The 26,827-nt window shown below is 40.0% G+C and overlaps 1 protein-coding gene across 8 annotated transcripts in view; it reads right to left on the bottom strand.

The window, feature by feature from the left end:
• Positions 1 to 1,208: 1,208 nt before the first annotated feature.
• Positions 1,209 to 26,827, bottom strand: part of JADE3 (jade family PHD finger 3) — a 63,220-nt gene continuing 37,601 nt past the window's right edge. For 7 of the 8 annotated variants that reach the window (XM_069006564.1, XM_069006503.1, XM_069006495.1 and 4 more), the window contains 8 exons: positions 19,916 to 20,073; positions 17,885 to 18,075; positions 15,529 to 15,740; positions 12,805 to 12,972; positions 6,936 to 7,052; positions 6,003 to 6,476; positions 3,613 to 3,730; positions 1,209 to 2,101 (listed from right to left, as the gene is read on the bottom strand). In XM_069006564.1, coding sequence (XP_068862665.1) covers positions 1,209 to 2,101; positions 3,613 to 3,730; positions 6,003 to 6,476; positions 6,936 to 7,052; positions 12,805 to 12,972; positions 15,529 to 15,740; positions 17,885 to 18,075; positions 19,916 to 20,073 — 2,331 coding nt within the window. Of the gene's footprint in view, positions 2,102 to 3,612; positions 3,731 to 6,002; positions 6,477 to 6,935; positions 7,053 to 12,804; positions 12,973 to 15,528; positions 15,741 to 17,884; positions 18,076 to 19,160; positions 19,384 to 19,915; positions 20,074 to 26,827 lie in introns of those variants that run through there. The other variant, XM_069006554.1, reaches the window with a different exon arrangement.

Genomic DNA, 26,827 nt, shown 5'->3' with positions numbered 1-26,827 from the left:
TATTAGATTTTAAGCAATAGAAAAAAAAAAATTAATTAAACCATCATACTCCAAATGATGACTGGCTAGAATTTTACAGACCTAGATGCCAGAAGGCTCCTATGCCTGTGTTCAGGCAACTAGGGTTGAAAATGTGCACCTGAAAAAAAAATTCAGCTAAAATTATTTCTAATTCAGCTGACTTTAAAAATACCAGGTAAAAACACCTCTGGATATGAAATCTCAGTTTCAAGAGGAACCTGGCATCACCGGTGATTGCCTAAATGTAAGAGTCAAATAGCATTTTTCTTTGAAGTAGTACATCTACTTTTGTAAACACTATCCACAAAATTAGCCATCTGTACTTGTTAGCTGGGTAAAATATTTACAAGTGCATCCCACAACAAGCATCTATGTACAGAGATTAAAAAAACTGAAGTACTAGAAGTTGTATATTTACAAAATAAGCGAATTATTGTGAAGAGAAACACAACCTTCAGCAAAAGCAGGGAATGGGGGCACATCTAGAGGTCAGCGAGTTTGGCAGCGCCAGCGACGCCCGCTTCCGCCCTCCGCAGGGAGCCCGCAAACGCCACTGCAGTTCGAAGCCTCCTGCAGAAGGGGATCGTCACTTAGTAGTCACTTTGGGCCTGATCCAGCAGAGCACACCGGCATGTGCCCGGATATCTGAGCACAAACGTTCCCTGGGGAAACCAGCAGGACTTCTCACATGCTTAACTTCCTAACACATCCGCAAGTGCATTGCTGGATCAAAGCCATACTGCAGCTGCCGTAGCAACGCAGTTTCAGTGTCTCCATTTGCAGTCTCTTGCAACATGTTAGAGCAATGCAAGGACTTCTTTAAAACCTGTCCACCACCACGAGACTGACTCCACATGAACACGGTGCCTCGCACATTAAGCTGGCAAGGGGGAAGCGGTTTCCTGAATTTTTGCAATTAACCACCTTGTGCTCTCCCAGATGTTACCCTCTGGTAAAACACACGACTACTTCCACATGACTTTGTGGATAAGTGAGCTAACCTTGCAAAGACTGCAAACCAATTCACAGTTGAACAAAACTACTCTGATTTCTCTCCCCTCTCCCATCCCCTACTGCAGCTCTTCCTAACATAGGTCCTAGACTATTTTCTGGAACCTTTTGATGCTGAGCTTTGCACTGGTACACTGGAATACATAAAGGCTGAATTACCCCGTGGGGGCTTCTAATCACCTTTGTACCGAACTGTGAGATATCATATTCTTTTTGTTTCTATTGTGACAATCTCTTCCAAAGTCCTTACTTGGGCTTTCTCTCTCTGAGCTACTTCGTCTTAACCTCACTTGCTCTTTGTTTTCATCACTTTCTGCTTCAGAGTCACTCAGCTCTAAGTCAGGACAGTACCCATCATTGTCCTGGTATGGAGCACCTTCAAGTGTCTGCTTGCTCCACAAGCGATCTTTTGTTGCAAGTCTTCTCGTTGGCTTTTCACAGCACCGGAGATCTTCCGTGGTCCTCACCAGACTGTTGGTAGCCTCTTTAAAGGACCGGCTGAAATGTTCTATGGTGGATTTTCGGAATCCACTCTGGCTGGCCAAGTGAGCTGTGAGCACAGACTCTTGTTCGTAGGACGTCTGGCTGGAGCTGTCTCTCTGGCTCACATCTCCAGCCCTGCCCATCAGACCATTGGATTTGGACACCAGCCTTGAGTTCTCCTGCTGCACCCGCCCATTCCCAATGGAAGACTGTCCATGCAAAGCAGCCTGGAGTGCTAAAGGCTTCCCCGATGGCTGGCCCCGGTGAAACTCCATCAGCTGTGTGGGGCCAGAATCCTTTGCCTCGCTCCGAGGCTTGCCAATCCCTGCCAGCAACCCGTTACTTCTGCTGTCGTGCTGATACCTGGCGTAAGATTTTGCTTTAATTTCGAACGATTCCTTTGACATTGGCACACTCCGTTTGCTGTAAACAGTGCTGTTGTTGTCAGGAGAAAGCGGTCTGTTGCCAGGCTTCAGCGAGTTATTTTTGCAGTCTCCCAATGCTGATTTGGGCATTTTTAACTTGAGGGTGATCCTGGGAGGTGGGTAGAACAGTGTGTTCTCTAGTGCACTTGTCAGGGTATGGCCTACAGGAGAAAGAGACAAGAAAGCAGAAGAAAAAGAAAAAAAAGGCTTTTTTAGAAACGGTAATTTCTTTTGTCATCCGTAACAAGTTTTATAGGCCATTATAAGGTCATGCAACAGTAAGAAGCATTTGCAAATAATTAGTGTGAAATTATTTTAGGACACTAAGGAGAAGCTGGGAAAACCAAACTGTTCCAAATTATCCACCACTTTGGAATTTAGGTAACCATTTAAATATTTCCATTAAAAACAACAATGTGCCCTTTTTACGGGGCTTTAAGCCAGTGAATTGAACCAGTTTTGAGATATGACTGAAGTTGTTCCAACAAAGCTGTAAAAAAAGTTCATATCCAGTTTTGGATGAAGAAAAAACAATGCTTCAAACTGAGTTTCAATTTGGACTTGGTTCAACTCTCTGCTTTGTATTATAAAATTCTCTAAGCTTTAAAAGTCTAAAATTTTTACCTCAACATATGAGTTATTTATGATAATACATGCATACAGCACCCACTGCAAGTATCAAGCTATTACAATAAGCATTAAAAAAGCACTTGTATTTGTAAAGACATAGAGTAAACTTAGTAGACATTTCTAATAAAATGCATTTATGCACAAAAGCAAGGAGCTTCAGAGTGCCATTGCTTCCACGAAGTAGTAGTCTGATCTAAAACAGTTTAAAAAAAACTACCTTATCAATACTAATGAAACCTACCAGTGTTTCAGGGGCAGAGAAAAAAAGCACAAAGACTTCACCCTAAACTGGTGAAGTATGTATCTTGAAAGACCAGAGAGATCTTAATTTCACACAGAAAAATAGCTGCCTTTCCTATTAAAAACCCCCCAGTAATTACACTGGTAGGCATACTCTCTTCCTCTTTCCAAATACTGTGTTCCTTATCTTAAAAAGTTGCTGTAAATGTGAAGGGCAGAGTAGGGTTTGGCACCTCGGCATTCCTAAACAGTTACTAGTCACTATTAATAACCAGAGTACTTGAACTCTTTTTGAAGGAAGGAGAGCAACTGCAGATGGCAAGCTAAGAAACCTGCGCTGCTCATGAAGGCACAGGAGAGCAGCAGCAATTCCCATCAGTCAGCTCTTTTCTCTTCCCTGAAGAAACCAACTACTGACAGCAAGCAAAAAAGCTTTCTCAGCTGGAGAACCAGCCAGCAGGACAGAGCTTGCTGTGGGGAACCAGTTCCAACGACCAGCAACCTAAGGGTGCAAAAACCTGGAGATCACCACCAGCTCATTTCTGCTATCTGGATGCCACAGTGATTGATAAGCAATAGGCAAATACCAGAAAGAGCCATAAAATAAAGAAATATCGAAGCAAATATTTTAAGCGATTTAAGAGTTCTCTCTGTGTTGCTACTTTTATTGACTATGTACTTGAAGAAAATTCGTAAAGACATTTTTACATGTTAAAAGCACTAAGCAGGAACATAAAGAGAATACACTGTTTTAGTTTAAATACAAGCAGGATTTATAAATATTTTACATTTATATGATTACCTGCAGCAATTTCCTGATTAATGAGTTGAACTTGTAAGTTGAAGACCTGTTCATGAACTTTACTGTGGGACAACTTCAGTTTCTCTCTCCTGCTTACCATGTAGCAGAGATTTCTTACCTACAGAGGAATAACAGGAGACTTAACAAGCAATAAGAAAATAAATCCAGACAGTTTAAAAAGTGTATCATCAAGAGAATCAAAACAACATTACATGGAAGATCCCTTGGTAAAGTTCTTGTCAATATTACTAAACATACTTAACAATGCATTAAAAAAAATCCTTTCTTTTTTTTTTTCCTGCCAATTCAACAAATGCCTTGAAAACATTTTGCAAGACAGCAGAGTATATTTTCATTTTGGCTGACCCATTTACCACTTTCTTTTTTGACTCATAAGGTTCAACAAGGCCAAACGCAAGATCCTGTTCCTGGGTCAGAGCGATACCCAGGATCAACATGGGCAGGGGGATGAATGGATGGAGAGCAGCACTGTGGAGAAAGACGTGGGAATAACTGTGGGTAAAAAATTGGGCATGACCCAGCAATGCGCACATACAGCTCAGAAAGCCAATTGTATGCTGAGCTGCATCAAAACCAGCATAGCCAGCAGGGCAAGAAAGGTGATTCTGCCCCTCTACTCTGCTCTGGTGAGACCCCACCTGGAGTGCTGCATCCAGCTCTGGGGCTCCCAGCACAAGACAGACATGGACCTGTTCGAGCAAGTCCAGAGGAGTGCCACGAAAACGGTCAGAGGGTTGGAACTCCTCTCTGCTGAAGATAGAAAGTTGGGGTTGTTCAGCCTGGAGAAGAGAAGGCTCTGGAGAGAGACCTCACTGCAGTTTTTCATTATATGAGAAGGGATTATAAGAGAGAGAAACCAGAGCCTGTAGTAACAGAAAAAGATGCAGTGTTTTTGAACTGAGGGAAGGTAAGTTTACATTGGGCATAAGGAAGACATTGTTTACAGTGAGACACTGGAACAGGTTGCCCAGAGAAGTTGTTGAAACTCCATCCCTGAAGTTCAAGGCCAGGTTGGATGGGGCTTTGAGGAATCTCATGAAAGGAGTCTCCATCCATGGCAGGATGCCTGGAACTAGATGGTCTTTAAGGTCCCTTCCAACCCAAACCATTCTGTGATTCAGTCCCACATAATTCTACTTTTACTACTTGTCTGAGTCAATAGCAACACTTCCACCTAAGGTAATAAGAGTAAGAAGAGACACTGAAAGCTCTTGATAAACACCTAAGAGTTCTTTCAAAACACAGGAACAACATAGGGGCTGGTTAAAAGTTATCTGTCAAACATACTTTCCCCAGCACCCAGTTCCATCTGTTCAGAACTGGAATCTCTTCACCCAGAAACAAAATTCCAAGATTCCCCAATTTATATTTATCCCAAGATATAACAGAGTAGAAAATCTTGTGGCACAAGAAGTCTAAAAACTTGGAGACAGGCATTTCAAATTATGAATCACCTCCACGCAGAATAAGTACATAAATTTCAACAAAATTTGGTGCAAACCAAACATTTATCAAACTAAAAGCCTGACATGGTCTCTTGAAAAATAAAAAACAATCTACCCCCAAATACCAATCCTCCATCTGAAGCATGTTATGGGTTTTAAATTTTTTCTTAAAGTAAGCTTCCATATCAAAAGCAGTCCTGGAAAAGATCTGAGATTGATTATGACAGATTCAAGACAACAGTTATACTGACAGGTGCAAATCTTGTCTCCAACAATCTTCCTGTATTTTCATGTTGTTCTCTTCTCAATATTTGTTTCCCCTTTTCTTACAACACTATTACCTCTCTTCTGATTTTACTTCCCCTCTCCTCATCACATCTATTTTATTACCTTTTTTATATTCACTACCTACCTCTAAGCACTTGAAAACTGCGGGTCACCACTGTCCAACAGGCCAACCTAAGGGGCAGCCTCCAAGTGGCAACTCTTACTTTTTGTTTAATAAAAGTAACATTTTTTTCTCATTCAATATGTATCACTAACTACTACTACAGTGGGTCAAATAAATTTTCTCATTTTTTAAACATTTACTCAACTGAAGCTGAAATCACACAGTCAGTTACCAAGTATGTCCATTGTGCATAGAAATATACATCTTAAACCACGTAAAGGAAGAACCTTTAAGCAAGTCAGGAAGCACTCCTCTCACATTGGATCTTTCACTGGACTGAGAGGGGCAGCTCCTGAAAATCTCTGCAGCAGGCAGTGCAGCATATCAAAAGATTGGCATTACTTTTAAAAATTTTTTAAATTATTATTTTTAAAATCATCTCCTTTTGCTTTCCCCATTCCTACTTTCATCCACAAAGAAAGACCTTGCTCACCTGCAAATAGTTTTCAAAACTTTACAAGTTAAATTCTTACCCTCTCTAGGTCCTGCCTTAAATGCATGAACATCCTCATGCGAGTATGAATGCTATCTTCTTTTGGCTGCACCAAGCCATTTTCTTCATCCTCCTTGGGAGGAAACAATGGTTTGTTAAAGTTACTTTTTCGCTTTAATTTCCAGTAATTGTAGATGAAGTCTACGGCAAGTTTAGGAAGGCCCAGCTCTGCTGCAACATCCTCCACTTTTACTAGTGAGTAAAATTCTTCTTCCAGCTCTCGGAGTTTTTGGGCTCGCAGGCTTGTTTTCTCACTCTCTGTTTGCTTCTGCTCTGACACGCTCTTGGGGTGCTCCTCAACATCAGGCAGCGAATTCTGTTTGTTCTTGCTGTGCTTTAGACAATACGACTTGAACTTGACCTCATCCCCATCATCCAGGATAGTCTTCATCTCTAAGCTATGCTCAAAGGCACAGGTGACATGAAAGGCAGTGATGCAGCTTTTCACAGAGCACTGCATACAAAATAAAACAAAAAGCCTCAATTACTAACAGTAGCAGCAAACCAGAAAAAAAGGACATAACTACCTCAACTACATGAAAATCCATCCCTACCAAAACCTATTTCCTACATATTCTTAAAAATAATACCTTTGAAGATGGTATTACCCAATTTAGTATTTTCTTGTTTGCAAAGAGTGTTCAGTGGAAGGAGTTTTCTGTCCATCTTTGATACACATAGTAGTGGCTCTTAAACATCACAGCCTTATTCAAAAGGCAGCAATCCAGACTAATTCCTAAATCTCTGTCTAGTCAACTAATTTGATAGCAAATGGCTATGAAGAAGCACACATCTATCCAACAGTCATCTCCATTGTAAAACATCTCTGAACACAGGAAGAACAAAATGCAAAACCGAAATCGCCCTTCTGACAGATTCACCCCTGCAGAGTCATTATGGGACAAGTACGTACCTGAATGCAAGCACCAGTTTTCAGTTTGCATAAACTACACACTAGAGCCCATCGACTTGGTGGAATGTGAGACACCTTTGTGATTGGCTCCATCCTTTCTGGGCAAGCAATACTAACCTGTAAAGAAACAGAACAGCGTAGAAAACTGTTATCAAAGGGGAAAAAAAAACCCAAGCTCTCCATTTATAACAGAAGAAGAAAGCCATCCATTCATTTCTCTTCCTGTAAGATCTCCATGTGCTCATACTTCTTAGAAAGGGACCCCAAAAGATCCCACATGCAGGTGATAGTGTGGAATACTATCAGTTTAACCTGGTGACTAAAAGCTGCAATTATTCAAAACATTCGAGGCACTTACAGCACTCCCTTGTTATGAACCAGTGCCCTGGTTCCAGCCAGGACAGGGTTAATTTTTGCAGTAGCCAGGAGGGAGTATGGCTAGGACTCAGAGGTTAGTCTATACCAGCTCACATCTTTTCTGAGGACAGGGGGAAGGGCTCTCTTCTGGTCAGGGTAAGTGTGGCATGAAGCGAGTGGTCAGGTAGCGTTGGCTCCTTCTGTTACTGACAGTGTAGCTCTTACTGTTTGTTTTCTTATTTCACTGCTGCTTCCAGTAAATTGTTCTTATGTAGATCAGTGATCTTTACCATTTGTGCCTCCAAATCTCCTCTCCAGCCTGCTGCAGAGGAGGGAGGAGTGGCACATGGTTTGAAGTGCTTCGGTAGGAACACTAAACTGGGGAATACCATTCCTAAACCACTACTAGTTGAGAGACTGCAGCAAGTGACACTTAAGTTTTTTCAATTCCCTTGTGGTTTTGTTTCTGTTTTTTTTTCCCCTGTGCTGCTTTCACAAGTCTAACTTAAAAAGTGCCAAAATACAAGCCCCTCAGAACAAAACATGAACACTTTCCTGAAAAGTTCTTTCTATAGAATCCCTAGATCTGCTACAGTATCTACTCCTGTCAACTCAAAATTTGGGACAGAACCAGATCTATCAGTCAGCAGCCAGGAAAAGCCTTGCTTCCCAGCTCTGCCTCTCAACTAAGCATTCCCATTGCAAGAGGTGATCCTATACTAACTGATTTCCTAACTTGTATCAAACATAATTTGAGAAAAAACACAACAAGCTTCTCTTATTGCAAAGCAGGATATATTGTCTTGTGCTAATGTTCACGTACTTAGACTGGATGATCAATTTGTCTCTGGTAGACCAGATTAAAGATATTACTAAAAGAAAGAAAAAAAAAAACCCAACAGATACAGACAGAATAGCTTTTCCTATTCTTTGTTATATTAACTTCCACATATCCATTGTGATAGAAGTTTCTCAGTTGCCTGTTGTCCATACAGGGCAATGAGGACTGTCCTCTATGATTTGGACACCAAAACAGATATATCTGTATCTGTAGGCATCCCTGAGCCCCTCCTGACAGGATTTATCCAAGCACAGAAACAAAAACTTGGCCAGCTCTGAATGACTAACATGCAGAACTGGGCCAATATGAGAATGGCACATGGCAGAAGATTTCAGTGGGATAACTGTCCCAGGAACACCAGCCTCCAAAAGTTTGGATTTTGACACTTCTACAACACTTTTTAATTTAGAAGTTGTGTGCCTTGGAGGGCTACCTGGCTGAAGCAAAACCACAATGCTGATACTAGCTAGGAAGCTCTCCACACTTTCTAAAAGCAATTCATCTGAATAGAGCAGACCAGTATTTCCTGTGGTGGGATATGGGCTTCTTCCCAAAGGTGTCAAACCTAAGAATTCAAAGAAAGGAGGTTCCTAGGTCCTGCTCTGTGGCACTGTGAGGCCAGAAGAAAGCTGATGGCTTAAAAAAGCAGTTAAGGATGAGATTTCAACAATTATTTTGGTTTTTTGGAAAACTTTAAGAGCATTACACTACAGTAATTTTCATAGATTAACTTCACAATAAGAGTCACCCATGGAAATCTGGGTTGTATGAATTAGTTTAACATGTGATAATTAAACTGGTGACTTTACAAGAACCAGTAGCTGTACTTCCTAGCTTCCCTTTGGGGGTACACTATCAATCACTTGATGCACATACTCATTTTGAAACCTGTTTAATCCCTGAGGATGAAAAGCTTTGCTTCAGCAGACCTCCTCAGTGAGGTAGACTTACCCAAAGATAGCAGTGCTAAGTCATAGTTGCTATGCTCAGAATATTTTTGCTATTCTCTTCTTATCATACATTGCTTTAAGGATCATTTAAGTAGGTGGAAAAAACAGCTTTGCAAGAGATTACTCAGTTCATCATTTCCACATTAGAAAAAAAAAAGCTGACCAGCAGTTCATGCATTAATGACATAAATTGACTCAGATATATGTTTGTCACCGTACTTCCCTCTCTGATCTGCCAAGTGCAAGCCCACATCTTCTGGAATATACTGAGGTGAACCGGCTGCATGGCATTTCCAAAAGTCTTCATTAGGAAGACACTGAGATGCTTCAGAAGGTTCAAGTTTTAAAGAAGAACAGTCAGGCAATATGTGATGCCCTCATGAGATAGAGGCGACAAACAATTTAACCTCTTGTGGCCTTCCTATAAATTGGTGGAAAAGTGACAAGACTGTCCCTGCAATGCCCAAATAGTTCAACAAAATCATGGTCAGCATTCTTAAATATGATCAAATGTAGCTTTTTTACTTCCAAAACGAAGGAGCCTTTCATGAACCTAACTTGACCATGCTCAAAACAGCTGGTTACAAGTTGCACAGGTATTTTTGAAACAATATTGTACTAAGATTGGCTGTTACCACTACACTAAGAGACAACACTTCCTTTAGGAATTAAGGGATTGTGTCAATGTATCAGGTTGTCTATATTCTTTTCAAAAAGAAACCAGAATCTGCCATGATTTTTTTCTGGAGACTGAGTAATACCAGCTTTCCCCTGGGCTTCCCAGCAGGAGCTGGGAATTTACATAGACCGTTTTTTCCCTGTCCCTCTCTGCCCCCTTAAATGTTCTCCCTGCTTCTTCCCCAGAGGAGACCCATAAGGTCAGGAAACATTTATATTGGAAATACTGTTCATTCAGCTTGTAATGCTGGCTGTTGATATTACCCCACTTTGTAAAAGCACAAAGAGGCACTTACAGAGTCAGGTGCAATTTATTTATACTGGCCTCGTGCCACCTGCATGTTTCTGCAGAGAGGAGTCAAGGCAAAGTCCGTTTGAACTTTGCTGCTCACAAGGGATCCAGAGAGCAAAGGCCAACCTTTTCATCCCCCAAGAATTCCCATTCCAAGGCAGAAATGATCCATCTGCCATAACATGTAGTCATTTTCTCCATTTCTTCACCTTGCATCAGGTTACATCTTCACTGCTATACTCTGAAGAAGTTTTAAGAGTGGGAGAGAGTGAAGACAATGGGTTGTTGAAGCCTATTATCTGCAACTGTTGTGCACATGATCAATCACCCTGCTGTCCTCTGCTTCCCTGCTAACTGTGCCACCAACAGCTGCACCAGTACACAGGGATCTCCATCAGGCTGGGAAGGGCAGCCCAGTGGCTTGAGCACAGTCACTCACAACAGCTGCTCAGGACAGTCAATTTCTTCTTTCCTCTACAGGCGGGGGGTTACCACTTTCTGCTTCAGCTAACACGACACTGACTGGCAGAGGACATACCAGTAATAGGTTATCTAAGGCAGAGAAAGACCCTGAATTTCAAAACACTCAATACAGGTTTTCTGGTATCTGTGTTTCCTTTTTTTTCTTTTTAAATTTAGAAGAATGCCTTTAAAAAAAACATGAAACAGACCACATATTTACACTAAAGCAAAGTAAAGGTAGAAGAAAACGAGGATATAAATCAACAATGAGTACACTTTGGAAAGTAAAAACCTTTAAATGTCCCAATCAGTCAAGGGAGCATAAAGAAAGCCTTTAAACAGCATTAACTCACAAGGAAGGCAGGGAAGAAAATACATTTTAAGACAGTGCTGAATGAATTAATGCAGGAGAATACCTGGCGCAATTGACTGCAACAATGCTAGACTACACTTGGTGACTCACGAAGCCTCTTTGAACCTTTTGCCACAAGACACAGACATGTTTATAGCCCCTTCCTCCCTGCATTCTGCCTTGCTCCACTTTGTTAGGGCCACAAGAGGAAACACCAGTGACTCTATAATTAATATGTTTCTTTCACGGAGTTCCAGCATGCTAGTACCTTGGGAAGAGAAAAAATGAGATATGAGAATACACATTCTCCCCTAAAGCATCCATCCCTGGGTCTTCAAGCTCTATGTCTTTCTTGCCCCATGCAGCACATAAGGCCACTCCAGACAGGAACTGACCTGCCATTTTAGTAGAGATTTACAAAGGTTTTTTCTGGCTTCTCTGGTAACTGAATTGTTTTACAAGTGACTACACACAAGCCCGAGAGAGAGAATGGCTCCAAGAGGCATTTCCCAAGCCTGCAGGCAGGTGCCACCTCTTCACTATGCCTGACACACTTGCTCTCGGTGTGGAGGGGTGGAGGTGTCCAAAGCCTGGAATCACTAAATGGGCTGTGGAAACAGCTGGATTCAAGCTCTCCCACCCTGAGTGTCCCCCAGCAGCTTCTCTTCCTCAGCCAGAGGGAGGTGGGCAGTCAGGAAGCCAGTGTGTGCTTCCTGCCCTGCCATCACCTGCTCCCAAACCTCACTGTTCCTCTTCTGCTGATGAGAACAACATGGCAAACACATGCAGAATGGACCTCTTAGAAAAACCAGTCAGCTCAGAGCCAAGGAGAGCTTCCAGTCAAGACACTTAATAAGTACAGGAGGAGAAGTGATTTTTAAAAAATAAATTTTTTTTGTTTTCTTCTCAGCTCCTCTTTCCTTGAAGGTGAAAGAGATGCCAGAAACTACAAGTAGGCCTGAAAGGGAAAGTGCAACTGCAAAGATTATCTCCTTAAGAAGCAGATATAAACACCCGAGACAACTAAGAATTACACATTATATCTGGTTGCTAAGTTAAAAAAAACCAAAAAACCACCAAAACAAAACACCAAAATCTTAACATCTTCCTCAAAGTTGTGCACACATCAGGCCTGTCTGCAATCGGGAGCAGAAGATTCAGAAAATACTGTATTCTTGATTTCATGGTGCTGACAGATCTGGCTACTGCCTCACATTAAACCACCTGCCATAATGCATTTGTGAATCTTACCAGAAATAAAATGTAAATATTCCAAGTGCAGAATTAAACATAAACTCCATCTATACCTAAGGGAACTTTCTGTTTTACAGAACTACACTGTGATGCTAAACTTGATTCAAAATCGAGAAGTGTAAAACTTCATTATGACACTCTCCATATATGTTATGTACAGATTTATCAAAAAAGCCTTTACTTATGAAGCATAACATGGAGATAAAAATTCTCATCTCCCCACCATTCAGAAAAAAATCTAATTCAAAGAAACCTTAACTACAAATTTTAGCATACGTCCTATAGAAATAATACAGTGCAGGCATTCTTTAAACAAACAAACACAACTAAGAAAAAAGTGGAGGTATTAATGCAAATTACACATGCATCTGAGCACACAAATTCATCAAAAAATAAGAGAGAGAATGAAGCTGCAGTTGTAAGATACAGCATATTTCAGCAGTCCTTTCTAGCAGGTCACAGATACCATAACGACACCAAGAAGTGATTGCTGAGTAAATGGAGGTGACAAAGTGACTCATTAATAGAACATAAGCTGGACTCTATCCGAGTCTTCACAGACTGAGCAGGCTTATCAGAATAAACCCCAGTATTATGTCAGACAAAGACCTTAAATCACGAGAATGTAAAAGGGCAGATGATGGAACAAGAAGGAGGAGGACGGACAGAAATTAGGTTTTTACCTCTGGAATCCAAAGAGCACAGCTCACATGTGCCCACTTGGTCCCTGTCCTGGTAGCTTTCATGGCACCTCCTCTTTTAGGACAGAGGAGGCACTGAGGATGTATTCCCAGGACGCAAGTGCGACACAGCCAGCTCCCTTCAGGTACTTTTAAGATTCCATAGCAAGCCTTGGAGAAAAACAGATATTGGAATCATTGTGCTGAAATGATTTCACACACAAGTATTCATATTCACACAGAGGAAAGCTTGCAAAAAGTAAAGGCACAATCTGGCCTTCACTTAATCTTTCTGTGATTTCTTTACCTTAAAATGAGCCAAGCGATCCAAGAGAGAAACAGCCTCAAAAGCAATCGTTTTTACATCTGTTTATAAAACATATCCATTGTGATTGCACAACAGCACTGGTGTTATGAACCTTCACCTTTGCTTTTAGTGACTTTTAAATTTCTGAAGTGAACGACATAGACATTTCTTTAAATTAGCTTCTGTATCTAATACTTTCTAAAATCACAATTTCCTACTGCTAAGAACTTAACATGCTTAACATAATTCTATTTAGATGTGAAGGGGTATGAACTACTTGACCAAAAATAATTTCCTGCAATGCTTGTGGTTACAATTCTGCATACTTTTTTCTTTGACTATTTATATAATATTGCAACAAATATTAAAGCATATACCAAAATTATAAGATGTTAGGTTTTATGCCTATTTCCCAAGTATTAACCACAGTATTAACCACAAGTATTTTATGCTATTTCCCAAGTATTAACCACAAGGAAAATGAGAGATTTCTTAAGTTTTGCTAGGTTTGAGAATTAAAATATAAAAAGGAAAATAAATAGTTTGATTTCCAATTCAGATTCCTTGTGGTTCTTAACAGAACCAGCGATGGATCCTGCTGTACATACTCATCCCCCTTGCCCTCCATGAAGCTGAGCGTATCTGAAATCACTGGCTGCCACCAAGGTCTAATTCACTCAACCACTCCAAATAAAAGTTTTATCAAAAGGGTGGATATCACAGGAAATCTCCTAATTTCTAACACTGTCTCTGGTAATGATAGCATTAAAAGACTCAAAAGATTGGGATCATTATTTGTAACCATTCCCTCAGATTAAATCTAGAATAAAATTCCCATACTTGCCTTTCCAGCCTTCTGATTATAAGATCTTAGTATTTAATATTAAACAATATCATAAAACACTGCACATTTATGTCAGCCTTGCAGGGAGGGAGACTTTCCTGAATTAAATGCGGCAAGACTAACATAAATGTTTTCTTGATGTGACAACTCTGTAAAACCTCAACAGGGGGAGCTGCAATCTAAATTTTACAAGTGTTCTTTTCCTCCTCTGTGGCACATTCCCACAAGAACTCTGTTACTAGAGCAGAAGTGGCATTACATCTAAGATCATATATAGGGTGTTGGAAATGGACTGAAACTATTTTCTAATTTAAACTGATAAGCAAAGGATGCCTAGATTACTAAAACAGTGTTTTCACAATGTGTTTCAGCCAGTACAACAGGGTACCATGAAGGAGGAATTTTCTCACACTCCTCCTCCCCTCCACCTCCAAACTGTGTGACAAACAGACCTGAGGCTACTTGTTGAACCAAAGCTGATCCAGATTAAAAATGAAACAAGTTGTTGTTACAGTTAGGATCAGCTCTAGCCCAGACATGCTCTCCAGTTTGTTTCAGGCAGATCCAGCACAGGGAAGAGTGAGGGGCAAGGAGGCAGCAGACCATCAACTCAAGCTTAGCTGTCAACAGACAACCATGAGCCTTTGACTGCAAATCCATCATTACTCCTTAACAGCCACAAGCAAGGACTGAAGCAGGCAGCCCAGCTGCCAGCCACATTCCTGTCACTGGCCACCTTACTGCCAACTCAGGCTCCCACAGCTGCTTTACACAGGGACTCAGATCAGGAAAGCAGCCGGGCTGGAAGCCAGCCCACTCTGAGCAGGGAGGTGACAGGTCCTTTTTCACCTAGATATATTTTCCAAATATTACTTGCAGTCAGTACAAAAATACATTAAAAAAGAGGAACCTTTTTGGTCTCTTTTCAATTTATAGCAAAACTCGCAGAATAGGATGTATACAAATCACAGGATTCATATCCCTTTTCTGACTATAAGGATACCTCTACCTGACTGTGGTAAGCTCGGGCGGTGTAAAGTCTTGGCTACATCTGAAACACTATAAACATGAGCACCATTCAGACTAAGATCATGGTTTTTGCAGGTGCTGATGCCTTCTGAAAAAGACCACTTTGTTTAAGTGCCTACACGTGGTTTCAGATGGCTAAATTTGGCTAATTAACTAGCCAGTAAAGGAAAGAAACATAGCTCTGAAACAAATTATCTTTAGATTTCTCACAAATAGGCAAGCCAGTATTTCCTGCCCTGTTTATCTTCAAAAGCAGGTTTAGTAATAGGGGGGGAAATTGTTTAGAGTCACAGAGGAAATACTTGCATGTCCCAAAAACACACTTTGCACTCCTGTTAGACTGTAGCTGTCCACTCGTTAACTATGCTAGGCCACTTAATCTACTGCAATTGTTAAGAGTCCAAAAATTCACCTCAGTATCGCACCACTCTCCGTATGTAGAAAACCACAAAGTCCTCCACTTAACATTTAATACCTGTTCAAATTCCACACTTGCCTGGGTAAACTCAGACCACAGGACAGTGTCAACATTTCTGCAGGCACTAACCTGATGGACACATATATTACACTTGTCACAAAACACCATGTCATTCCCATCTTCACTGTCCGGGGACCGGCACACATCACAAATGACGTCTTCATCATACTCGATACCCAACCCTTCCTCAGTCTCGATGGCGTGATTCATATTCTCATGACAGTGCCGCTCCAGCACTTCAATTGTCTTTTCCATCGTGTTTTCATCCAGGAGCCCACATCCTACAACATGGAAAGGGAAGGGCAATTAGAGGACAGTCAGATGCTTCTGACTGAGTCAGAGAAGCAGGAAGAGAAAAAAGACAACTTCGAGCAACTAATGGAGTAGACACAGCATCTAAAAATAAAATAAAAACAGACTTTTCACTCACAGACTAATTATAACATTGTTTTATAAATACAAGTAGAAGTCCTACTTGAGTAGAAGTTTAAGTTTTTACATAAACCACAAGGTTGCACCTTGAAGAAAATACTACAGCATAAAAGACAGCAGTTGCTGTAACTGCTAGCTGCTCCCATACAACCCTTCCTGCACCTGCATCATTTTACAAAACACCAATGAAATCCAAAAATCACACACTATGTTCTTCTCAAGACTAATGCCCTAGAAATAAAACTTATCAGGAATACTTCATATCTTATAATGATACAGAAGTTGCACCACCCAGTACCTCTAAGTCCATTATGATAGAGTGATCAAAGCATGATGATTATGAAAAGTGCTTTTATTTTTCTGATTTTTTTTTTAAATAAAGTAGTAGATAAATATACTATTGCAATCTATACTACCTGTTCACTCAAACACTACACATGCTATATATACTCACCACTAATCAAACTTAGCATAAGCATGACCACTTAGAAAGTATTTGCTATGAGACTAGCCCTCAGCTTGCAGCTTCAGGACATGCACTGTGTAAGAAATCCTACAATGTTCACAGCTATAAGACATCGCCAAACTGCATCTTACCAAAATCCTTGGTCAAAACAGATCATGATGTTCACAGCTTACAATTTACTCAGGCCTTCAAATGCTGGGGTATTAATGTAACATTAATCACAGAGGCTAGTATTTTAGCTAAGCCTACTAATTGTGATTTCTTGTTACAAACAATAAACAGGGAGAGTTAAATTGTTCTCTCCCATGCCCTAATACTTTCTCATTCCCTGAATGAAAAGAATTACAGAATCAGTCAGGTGGGAAGGGTCCTACAGAGGGCTTCAGCTTCTGCCCCGGCTCCAAGCAGAGTCAAGAGTAAATCCAAAAAAGGCTGTTGTTAAAGAGATGTGTCTAGTCAGATCTTGAAAATCTCCATGGATGCCCCCTTGAAAAGCTAACAGTTTTTGCTAACAGCATTCCTGTATGCCTGGGAAGCTTGTCCTTGCTTTTAGTTCTTATATACATCCTTGGGCACTGGAGCTCAGTCATGAACTCCCTACTTCACCAAACCAGTCTCCCAACACATCTACTCGTTTTCCTGAATGCACAAGTGGAACTTTCTTGTGCTTGGAGGACAGTGTCCTTAAAGTTCTGCTAGGTCTCTTCAGTAATTCCACTCTTCAGAGCTGCCTCCCACCCAGTTACTTAAGTAGAAACATGCTGTCCTGAAGTCCAGGACCAGAAAAACTACTTCCTCTCCTCACTCCCCTCTGGGTCTGTCACCACTGTTTATTTCATAGCTGTTATAGGCAATGCTGCCAGTGATTATCATCACTGCTCTACAGGTCCTTCCTATTTTATTAACAGAAAATCCAGGAGATGCCAACCTGTCCTCCCTAAAGGACCTGCAATCACCCATGGAAGAATACTAGCCACACAGGCTATTCCACCACAATTCAGTTATTCCAGTGATAATTCCAATATTATTTTCCATAGCTCACTCCTGCTCATAGGCCTCTATATCCACAATTTGCATGGAAAAAGAAAGTTTACTTGGCTGATTTTAAATGGGCTAGCATGTGTGAAACTTAATTACTATGTTGAGAACCCAGCAGGAAAGCTCCTCAGAACTCTGAATTTGTAGATACGTTCCAAGTTTAAGAAATGGAAACATCTGCTTTCCCTACATAAAATCTTTAACTTTTGAAGTCCTAAAATTAATTCCACCTGGTGTGGGCTTTTTCTCTCCTGCCTCAGTCTGCAGAAGTTGCAGATGATTTTGGTTGTGAAAAAATTTTTAGGCACAATATGAAAAATATAAAACATTAAGAGATCAAGAAAGTAATTACTTTTTAGCCCCTGTTTATCTTAGCATTTCCATTCAATTCTAATTCAGCAATCTTTAAGAGATCTTACACAGCAGATGACAACTCAAACAGCAGAAATTAAGTGCAGCTTTTAAAATGAGAACATGTTGTGGAATTACCCATTTCTGTAAGCTCTTCATTTAGCTCCTGGAGCCAAAAGATGTCCATGTCATCCAAGTCATAGCGACACACAGATTCTGCTAGTTCCAAAATGTTGATGTAACCTGGTTCTGTGGGTTCTTGGCTGGAACAGTGGATGTATTTCCTGGGTCGTGTATACAGTACTTCTTTTACTTTTTCTGCTACAACCCTGTGAGTGAAAAGAAAAAAAAAAATACTTACAGCTTTTTAAGACCCATCCTTGAAAGACATAAAATATTTGCTGTAAGTGCAAAGAAAGCTGGTGTTTCACACATTTTAAACTAACCAGTAGGTGTAGTCAGGCTAGGGAGATATGACATTTACAGAATCCTTTTTTTCACCCAAATTGTTCCAAGGTTTACTGCATATACAGAGTTCTTTTTAAAATGTAAGCCTGTGCATATGATTTTCAATTTAACAAATGCTGCTAGTATGACAAAGCAACTGTTTCTGAAACCCACAGAAAGTATTATGCACAAAACCAATACAATCTTTGTCCTATAGTATTCCTAAATGCTACAAGGTAATCTTGCCAACCGATCTCTTGAAAACACCAGCTTTTCCATGAAAGCTTAATTTATTCTACTGTAGTGTCTGTGTGCATTTGGGAAAAATCCTTGTTCTCCATTTGGGATACACAGTCTACCCCTATTTTGTAAATGACACCTTATCCACATTACAAATACATTATTTTTGTTATGCAAGAAACATTCTGATGCCAAGCAAAAATGTAAAGGGGAAAGTCATCCAAGAAGCAAGGGAGAAAAAGATCTGTGTTCTCAACCTTTCAACTATTTTCAGAGATAAAACTCAGTGTTTGATTAGTTTGATTTTGGAATGGAAAGAACAATCATAACTAGATAAAGTTCAATCTTTCTCTGAATTCAATGCAAAAAGCCCTATACATGGAAGGAAGCCAGAGAGATACAGAAAGGAACAGTGCCATGCATGAGCAGCTCTACATGCTTTCTGGAGCTGACCCTCCACAGGACAAGGAAAAGATAAAAAACTGTGGAAAATAAGGCAGCAAAGAAGGGGCAGCTGTCAAGCTGTATCCCACACAATTCTTACTGGACAATGTGGATTATCAATGTTAGCACAAACAATGTCCTTCTGCCAGTCTTCATCTCCCTTCACCCTGCTCATTTTTTCCTCTAACTCCCTTGTGAGCTTTTCTTTTCTCTGGTCCAGCCAAATCTATACCAGTTTTTTCCTCTAATATAATACTGCTGGTATGAGATGCAATATATTTACTTTTAGTAACTTGGTACTGACAATAGCCTCGGTGGAAATTAAATTATGCTGGCTCAGCACTTTCACTGGACAATTCATTTATCTTCATCTTGAAGAGCACGCTGGCAATAACCTTTCTACGTTGAAACACGCTTTGTTTCCACCAGGACGGGATGCAGGACTACAGTGCTGTGCTTCCCTAGTCTAAACACAGTGGGAGAGAACAGAAGATTCTTTATTTATCTCCAGAATCTGAGATCACTGAACTTCTATAATGTTAAGCAGCCAACTGTGGTGAGAGAAGGTAGAAAGGGTTAAAACATTGAGAATAACCAAAATTAGGTTATTTAAACAAATGAGTAATTTTACCACGTATCAGTGATTACTGCATGCCTAGTGCTCTATATCATCATGCTGTGTAGGGAAACCTTTCAAGTAATATGCATAAGATATGGGTTTATTTTTAATTTATTCAACTCCCCATACTCAAATAAAAAACAGCTTTTAACCCATAGCAGCATGTGACTGAGGAAAAAAAATCTTTTTACACTCACAATGTAGATACTGTAACAGTGTGCAGACAGAGTGAGATCTGGACTGAAATGTTTTCCAAATTGGCACTTGTGTGGTTTAAGAACATGTCTGAAGGCTGCTACACTGAAGATTTAAACATACCAACAGAGAAAAGCTGACTGCACTTAGACAGCTTGGTTTTGAGAGACCATCTTCTCTGAGCTGACATTTTGTGCACATGATCCACGTCTGATCACCAATACCTGAGAGAAGGCTGTGGAATAGTTTCTGGACTGGCTGGAACCTGAACTCCTTTCTCCCATTCTTGTTTCCACGTGTCCGCAAAGACGTAATACTCATCAGGGTTGACATGGTGAGAATCTGGTAGTTTCATGGCACTAATGAGATCCTTGCGGAACACCTGCGGAAACACAGAGTGAAAAGATGGGTCTGAGAAAGAGCCTTGTGCTAAAGAATGTGGCAGGTATTTTTCTTAATCTACACTGAAACAATGCATATACATTGATGATTTTTTTTAGAGATTACCAACACAAACAAGTCAATTTGAAACTACCTAGATTATTGATTTTTTGTGTATTAGGTACAGTACGGTAAGAAGTTTACACTAATTCAAAACCACGGTGCTGCCCAAAGGCTAATCAGAAGGAAGAAGGAGAGAGGAGAAAGGAGGCCTGCATCTGATTCAAGACTCCTCACCCTATTTTCAGTCAGCTTATTGCCACTCTGTAGGCTTTACCCTAACTTAGATGCAAGGCAGCATATCCTTTTCTTTCACTCAGTTCACTCAGTTCACTTAGTTCACTTTAAACTGTCATATTCATCAGGGGCTACAAACAGTTGCCATGGCAAAACTGATGGATAGGCACTTGCTCATTTATTAAAACCACTTGAAGTTTTATTGGTTGGGATCTCTGAGATCGAAGATGAACAGCTGCCTTTGCTGGAACACAAGACCTGTGTTGCTCTGTGCCTAAGCAGGGATGGACAAAATTCAGCCTCAGCATCCTTCAGGAAACCTATACAATGAAACACCACCCTTATACAAAGCAAACTATCAGCAACAAATCTCCAGCCATAACACTTGGCTCAAGGGAGTTAAGTTTTTACAAGCATGTAAACATGATTATCAGTCATCTCAAAGCTTACTGAATGTCAATATCTGTCAACTACAGGTGTGTACAATTTAAATACATGGCATATGTATCCCCTGTGGGTTTTTCCCTCTACTGCTGCACTGCACCAGCTTAATGTTCAGTAAAGCAAAACAGTGACTGTGACTTGGTTTTAGGGAGACATTGCAACTAATTAACTGTATTATTGTAATGAGAAATCAAATCCTCAAAGGGCAATAAAATGAAATGGAAAATATCCCTGCAATAAGTTGTGACAGGTTTTACTCTCTTCTTACTAATTCCGTTTTATAACCAGAAGAGTAATAAACTATCTCAGAGCCCAATATCTTCATGTACCCTTTTCAAGTTGACAGTACCAGACTGGTTATGCCTACTGCAAAAACTCTCAGCTGTTCTTGGAAATCATCAAATAAACATTATTTTAAAAGGCTCTGTGCTAAAACAGGTATTGAAATAGCTGCTGGTGACCTGGAACATCAGCGTTACTTCATTATGTTCTACAATTGCATCTCATATGGGTGGCCAGGAGAGCAAGCTGACCAAGGGAACTCAGACTCAAGGCTCTTGTATTTGCTATTAATGTGTTATCTGCCTTGGTTCAGAACAGACTGTTCATTGCTGCCTTCTATATAAAACTCCTCAGGTACCTAACAGGCCTGTATTAAAATCTGAATGTCAAGAGTGAAAGCATTGAGACTGAAAGCACCCTTTTTTTTTTTCAAGCACTATATGTACACACCAAAAATAAAATGTAAAATTATTTATGCCACTTAAAAGGCATTTTTAGTTTTCTGTGTTACAGGTACAGAGACAGAATTATGAGAAGCACTAATAGGGCACAATTCCAAAGAACACCAGAAGGAAGAAGTCTGATACAGGAAAAGTGCAATGACTGGTTTAATTACCAGAAAATATTTCTCAAATCTTATCTCAGGTAAGTGCTTTACAAACTACCTTTTCAGACACTGCCAGAATATAAAAGTGAAGTACTTCATATCAAACCCACTATTTCTTAAACACTAGATGAAAAAGGCTATTAAAGGCATCAGTTTTCTAACTACATTGCTTAGCAGCAAATCTTCTGATCATCCATTATGTATGTGAACTGTATCTATTTTTAGAGCACAAAATCCCTGGAGCATGAACTTCTGGGTTTCTTTTGACTCTTGTAAGTACTGACCACATCATCACTACGCCACAATATTAAGTTCTCTGCTTCAGATTTCTACAACTGACAGTACAGGTACCACTGAAGGTCAAAGATTTAACCAATAAAAAGGCAACTGTTGAAATCTTAAGGGACTCTAAAACTCACCTAAGACTAAGAATTGCCTGTTCATACTCGTGATTAACAGTGCAACTGAGGATTTCCTGCAGACACTTGGAATCACTACAAACTTTAGCTCTCGTCATTCTTCATTTCCTCACACGTGGCAAAGCAGGGTCTTCCAACAGTAAAATACTCTCAGAGGGCAACGTATGAGAATACTCAGTCTGTATTTCCTTTGTTTTGGAAGTAAACCAAAATACCCAGGGAACCCCAGGAGAGTTTTCTAACAAATCGAGTAAATTCTACTTCAGCAGTCAGCCTCAAGGCTATGAACTAAGCCATCCACACAAGAGCAGCACACACGCCCTCAGGATTTAGACAACCAGCTTCTCCTTGTGGCTGTTTCTTTTACAACATTTATTTGAAAAACAATGCTGCTCCTTTACCAACTGTGTCCACAGAACGACAGCTAGTCTTCTCCACAGTACACACTCTCCCCTCTTGGCAAGGACCACCTTCATTTTCAGTTAGCCCATGAAGTGCAGTGGTCATCTTTCAACCACCCCAAAGTAGTTCTACTTCTTACCTTATGAAAAGCACAACCCCATAACTTTATTTTAACATCACCTGTAATATCATACATATTGAAAATACCTGAAAAACAAGCATGCCACAGCTAGGCTAACAAGGTATTCCCATCCAGAAACATCCCTCCTCACAACCAGACTCAGCTGGTGCCTAGTGTCTTTAGCACACGACAGAGAAAGGCCTTGCAGAGCTCAGCTATAGCCGAGTGCAGCTCACAGAGCTGGCTGTGTACACACAGAAGTGGGAAACTCCCCACCACTCGGAGCATTCCACAGTAGTTACTCAGTGACAGTGGGATTTTTTAAAAATAATTTTTAGCAAGACAGACAAGCATGAAAGTACATGAAAGTATGAAAGTACAAATGAGTTTTAGCCTTACGATGCAAGACTGCTTGGCCTGAACTTAAAATTTCATTTTACTGCCAGGAATTTTTAGCTTCAACCAAAAACAGTGTAGCACTTTGAGTGAATGACATCAATGAAATGTGTCTGCTTATGTCATCATTGTCTCATAATCTAATCTTTACTATTTCAGTGACAAATAGTAATTAGTCTATTACATACTTCATGCTTTAGGACTGGGGCTTAAATCTAGAACAGAAGACCTTGTTCTTTAGTCATGATGTGGTTTTAAGTCCAGGTGGAAATGAAACACAGCTCAGCCGCTCGCTCAACCCCTCCCCTGTCCTCCCCCCCAAATCCGGTGGAATGGGTAGGAGAATCAAAGTAAAACTTGCATGTTGAGATAAGAACAGTTTAATAATCAAAAATAAAGTAAAATACAATCATAATGGTAAATAATAGTAACACATGATAATAAAAAGGAAAAGCCCAAACAAGTGATGCACAATGCAGTTGCTCACCACGCACTGACCAATACCAGACCCTGCTTCCCAAATCCAGACCAGCTCCCCTTCCAGGTATCTCCCCCAGTTTATGTAACAATTCCATGGTGTGGATTATCCCTTTGGTCAGTTTGGGTCACCTCTCCCAGTTATGTTCCCTCCCAGTCTTTTAGGTTTTGTGGTTTGTTTGTTTTTTTTTTTATTGTATACCTCCTCACTGACAGAGCATGAGACATATAAAAAATCAAGTCCTTGATTTAGGATTAACATGAATTACCAAATAACCAAAACATCAGTGTGTTATCAACACCATATCAATTCCAAATCCAAAACACAGCCCTGCAACAGCTACTGAGAAGAAATTAGCTCTACCCTAGCTGAAACCAGGACAGGTCAATATTAGTGTTTTGCTCTGGAGTAAGTTTGCCTGGGTTTGCTGAGGAAATGAGAACCTCCCAGCCAGCTCTGCAGACTGCCATCTATAAAGCCTTTAAAAGCTAAATTCTACAAAAATTCTTGAGAAATATGGATGCTCTGCTCCCCCAAAACACTAACACACCACGAAACAATGGTATCAAAGATATGGTTCACATGTTTTATTTGTTTTGCAGACTTCTGAGTCCTATTTGGAACTTATGTTAGAAGAGTATGTCTGAGGAAAATTAACTTAGAATTGATTTTAAAATGCTTCACCAAAAGCCATGTATGATTTGAAACCAAACTCCTTCTGGAAGCACTCTATGGAAATGCAATATATAATCTTCCTCACAGGACCCTGCTGTGCTTACTCTGAATAAATCAAGGCTCTGAAACAAAGAATATGATTTTGCATGAAGTATCCTTATCCATTAAAGACACCAGGAACAATACAAGTAATGCTATAGAGAATTACAGTAAATACTAGCATTGAAAACAGAGAATGGTCTTGACAATAAAATGGCCTTCTACAAACCCCACCTTTGATGAACAATTCAAACATCAGATCTGCATAGACTGTCCGACACCTTCTGTTCATCACCGCTGCAAACTTAAAACCACATTAAGAAAAAAATGAGTGAAATACCTTTTCCAATATCCCTCTGCAAGCTCCTACCAAAGCTGACTGATGCTACTGCTCATTCACCATGCCTTGCCTAAATGCATGTGTGAGGAAAAATAAATGGATTGTGTCATCTCTTAAAAATGTAAAGAAAACCGATACTACTTCTTGTGACACTCTCTGTGCTTTCAGGTACTTTGATCAACAGCTTACAAACGCCTAACATGGATAAGTCACTTGTCACAGGCATCTAGGCCAGGACTGGGAAACACAGCTCCAAGGCTTAAGTAAATTTTGGGTTAACTGCTCTTGTTACAATCAAAGCCCATTTTATGTTGGATAGCATGTAATTGCTTCAGTCCTAAGGCTTCCCTTGCATCCAGCAGGAGCCAGCAACAGGCAGTTCAGCTCACGCCTGTCACTTAGGAAGTCAGAAGACCCCTTGCTCAGAAACACAGTTACGATTTTTTAAAAAGCAGGAGGGAACTACTATGTCCTGTCTTCCCTGCAAAAGTATATTAAATCTTTTACAGCAAACAGCGTGGAATAAAGGCCAGCAGCCTCACTAAGCAGAGAACAGCTAGCATTTTCCTGGATTTTTGGTGTCCTTCCCAATCCATCTTGAATGCCAAGTTTGAAATCCCATCGTCAAACACTTGAGTTTCTGTAAATTACACAAGAGTTTTTTCCATCGTGTTGAGGGTCAAATCATCTTTCTTTATTGTCCTTTGAAAGGATCTAGTAACTTTCATTCCCATAAGCATTCCCAGGCATTAAGGATTACTTTACCATTGCAGCTCTCAAGTACAAGCCCTGAGCAAAGACACTTACAAAGCAGCAGGTTTACCCCTAAAAATCACATCATAAATAATAAAACAAAATTTAAATTTTAATATGACCTATTACAAGTATAATAAAGCCACACACTATCTCAGTAGTTTATCTTTGTATGGATATTTGACAGTATGTGCAAAAGACTGCCCATTTACAGGGGATAAAGTTCCAAGAACAGAATTTGGTGAGCTCATCCTGGAAAAGTAGAATTTTTTTTGTTGACACATTGCAACCTGGGCATGAAGTTTCTGAACTAAGCTACCTTATAGAGAAGTGTAGAAACTTAAAGCAGGTTTGCTTTGGGTTTTGGTTGGTTGAGGGATTTTCGGCAGCAAAGTAAATAAAAGGCAACATAAATTTCAAATGGAAATGAAACTACAGTTCCAGGCACATATACCAACTGGACTGAAAAACTTAAAATGTTAAAAATGCTGTGATAGACAGGAATATGTGTAGAATTAAATGTGTAGTTCTCAAACATCCACACAATTTGGACAAGCAAGGCAATAAATCCTAATGTTAAAACCTCTACTCCCTAAAACTATTTTAACAAATTATCCAGGACTCAAGCAAATGAAATATTGTACTTTTCTTTTAAGTAGCCATGAATCTTCCTAGCCTCCTTTTACAAGCATGTATACGAAAAGCCAGGAAATTGGATACTAAATCAACCCTACCTAACATCATGTCTCTGACAGTATCTCATGAGCCAGAAAAATGTGCAAGAACATGTCGAGTTTCCTTCTGGTTGCTAATCAGACATAAGCTTTGGATTTTGGGATTAATCCTAACAATCAATTTTTAAGTGGTATTAATTTATACAGATACTTTAAAAAATCTGTACTTGCTATCATCTGTCCAATTCCTTTTTTAATCTTGTTTAATTCTCAGTCTCAACAACTTCCTGTAGCAGATGAGCTTCACAACCTAATTTCATGAAAAGGATATCCTTTTAATTGCTACATATTTTCTAACTTTTGGCCTCATTTTTCAATGCCCCTGGCTGCCTTTCCTCTCCAAGTCTTCCAACACAAGGACTGGCAGGACTGAAGTACTCTAGCTCTGCTGTTTCCAAACCATTCATACTTTACTGTTATGCCTGCTCATTCACTTCAAAGGTAAAATAGCTCAGCCTTTTCACAAGCAAGATCTTCCACACCTTTCTGCATTTGGGTCATCTCTTCCTAAAGAGTTCAAATAGCCTGAGAGAGTATGTCAAAGGAAAAAAAGATCATAAAAGTAACATAAAAGTTGGAGTTTGCACCTCCAACCTTACATATTTCTTTAAAATCAACTAACCCAAGCAGGCTAAACAGTAGTTCATGGATAATGCATGTTTGCTAGAGGTCTTGAGAAGCCTGTACACATGTCCTGGACAATTCAGAATTTTCTAAGGTAAGCATGCACATAAAACTGACAGTCTCTTATTACACATGGTACACGCA

Source organism: Aphelocoma coerulescens, chromosome 1 (assembly GCF_041296385.1).
Source record: "Aphelocoma coerulescens isolate FSJ_1873_10779 chromosome 1, UR_Acoe_1.0, whole genome shotgun sequence".
In the NCBI taxonomy this organism is placed as follows: Eukaryota; Metazoa; Chordata; class Aves; order Passeriformes; family Corvidae; genus Aphelocoma; species Aphelocoma coerulescens.
Note: the sequence above shows the minus strand (reverse complement) of the source record. Positions and strands in the feature narration are given on the sequence as shown.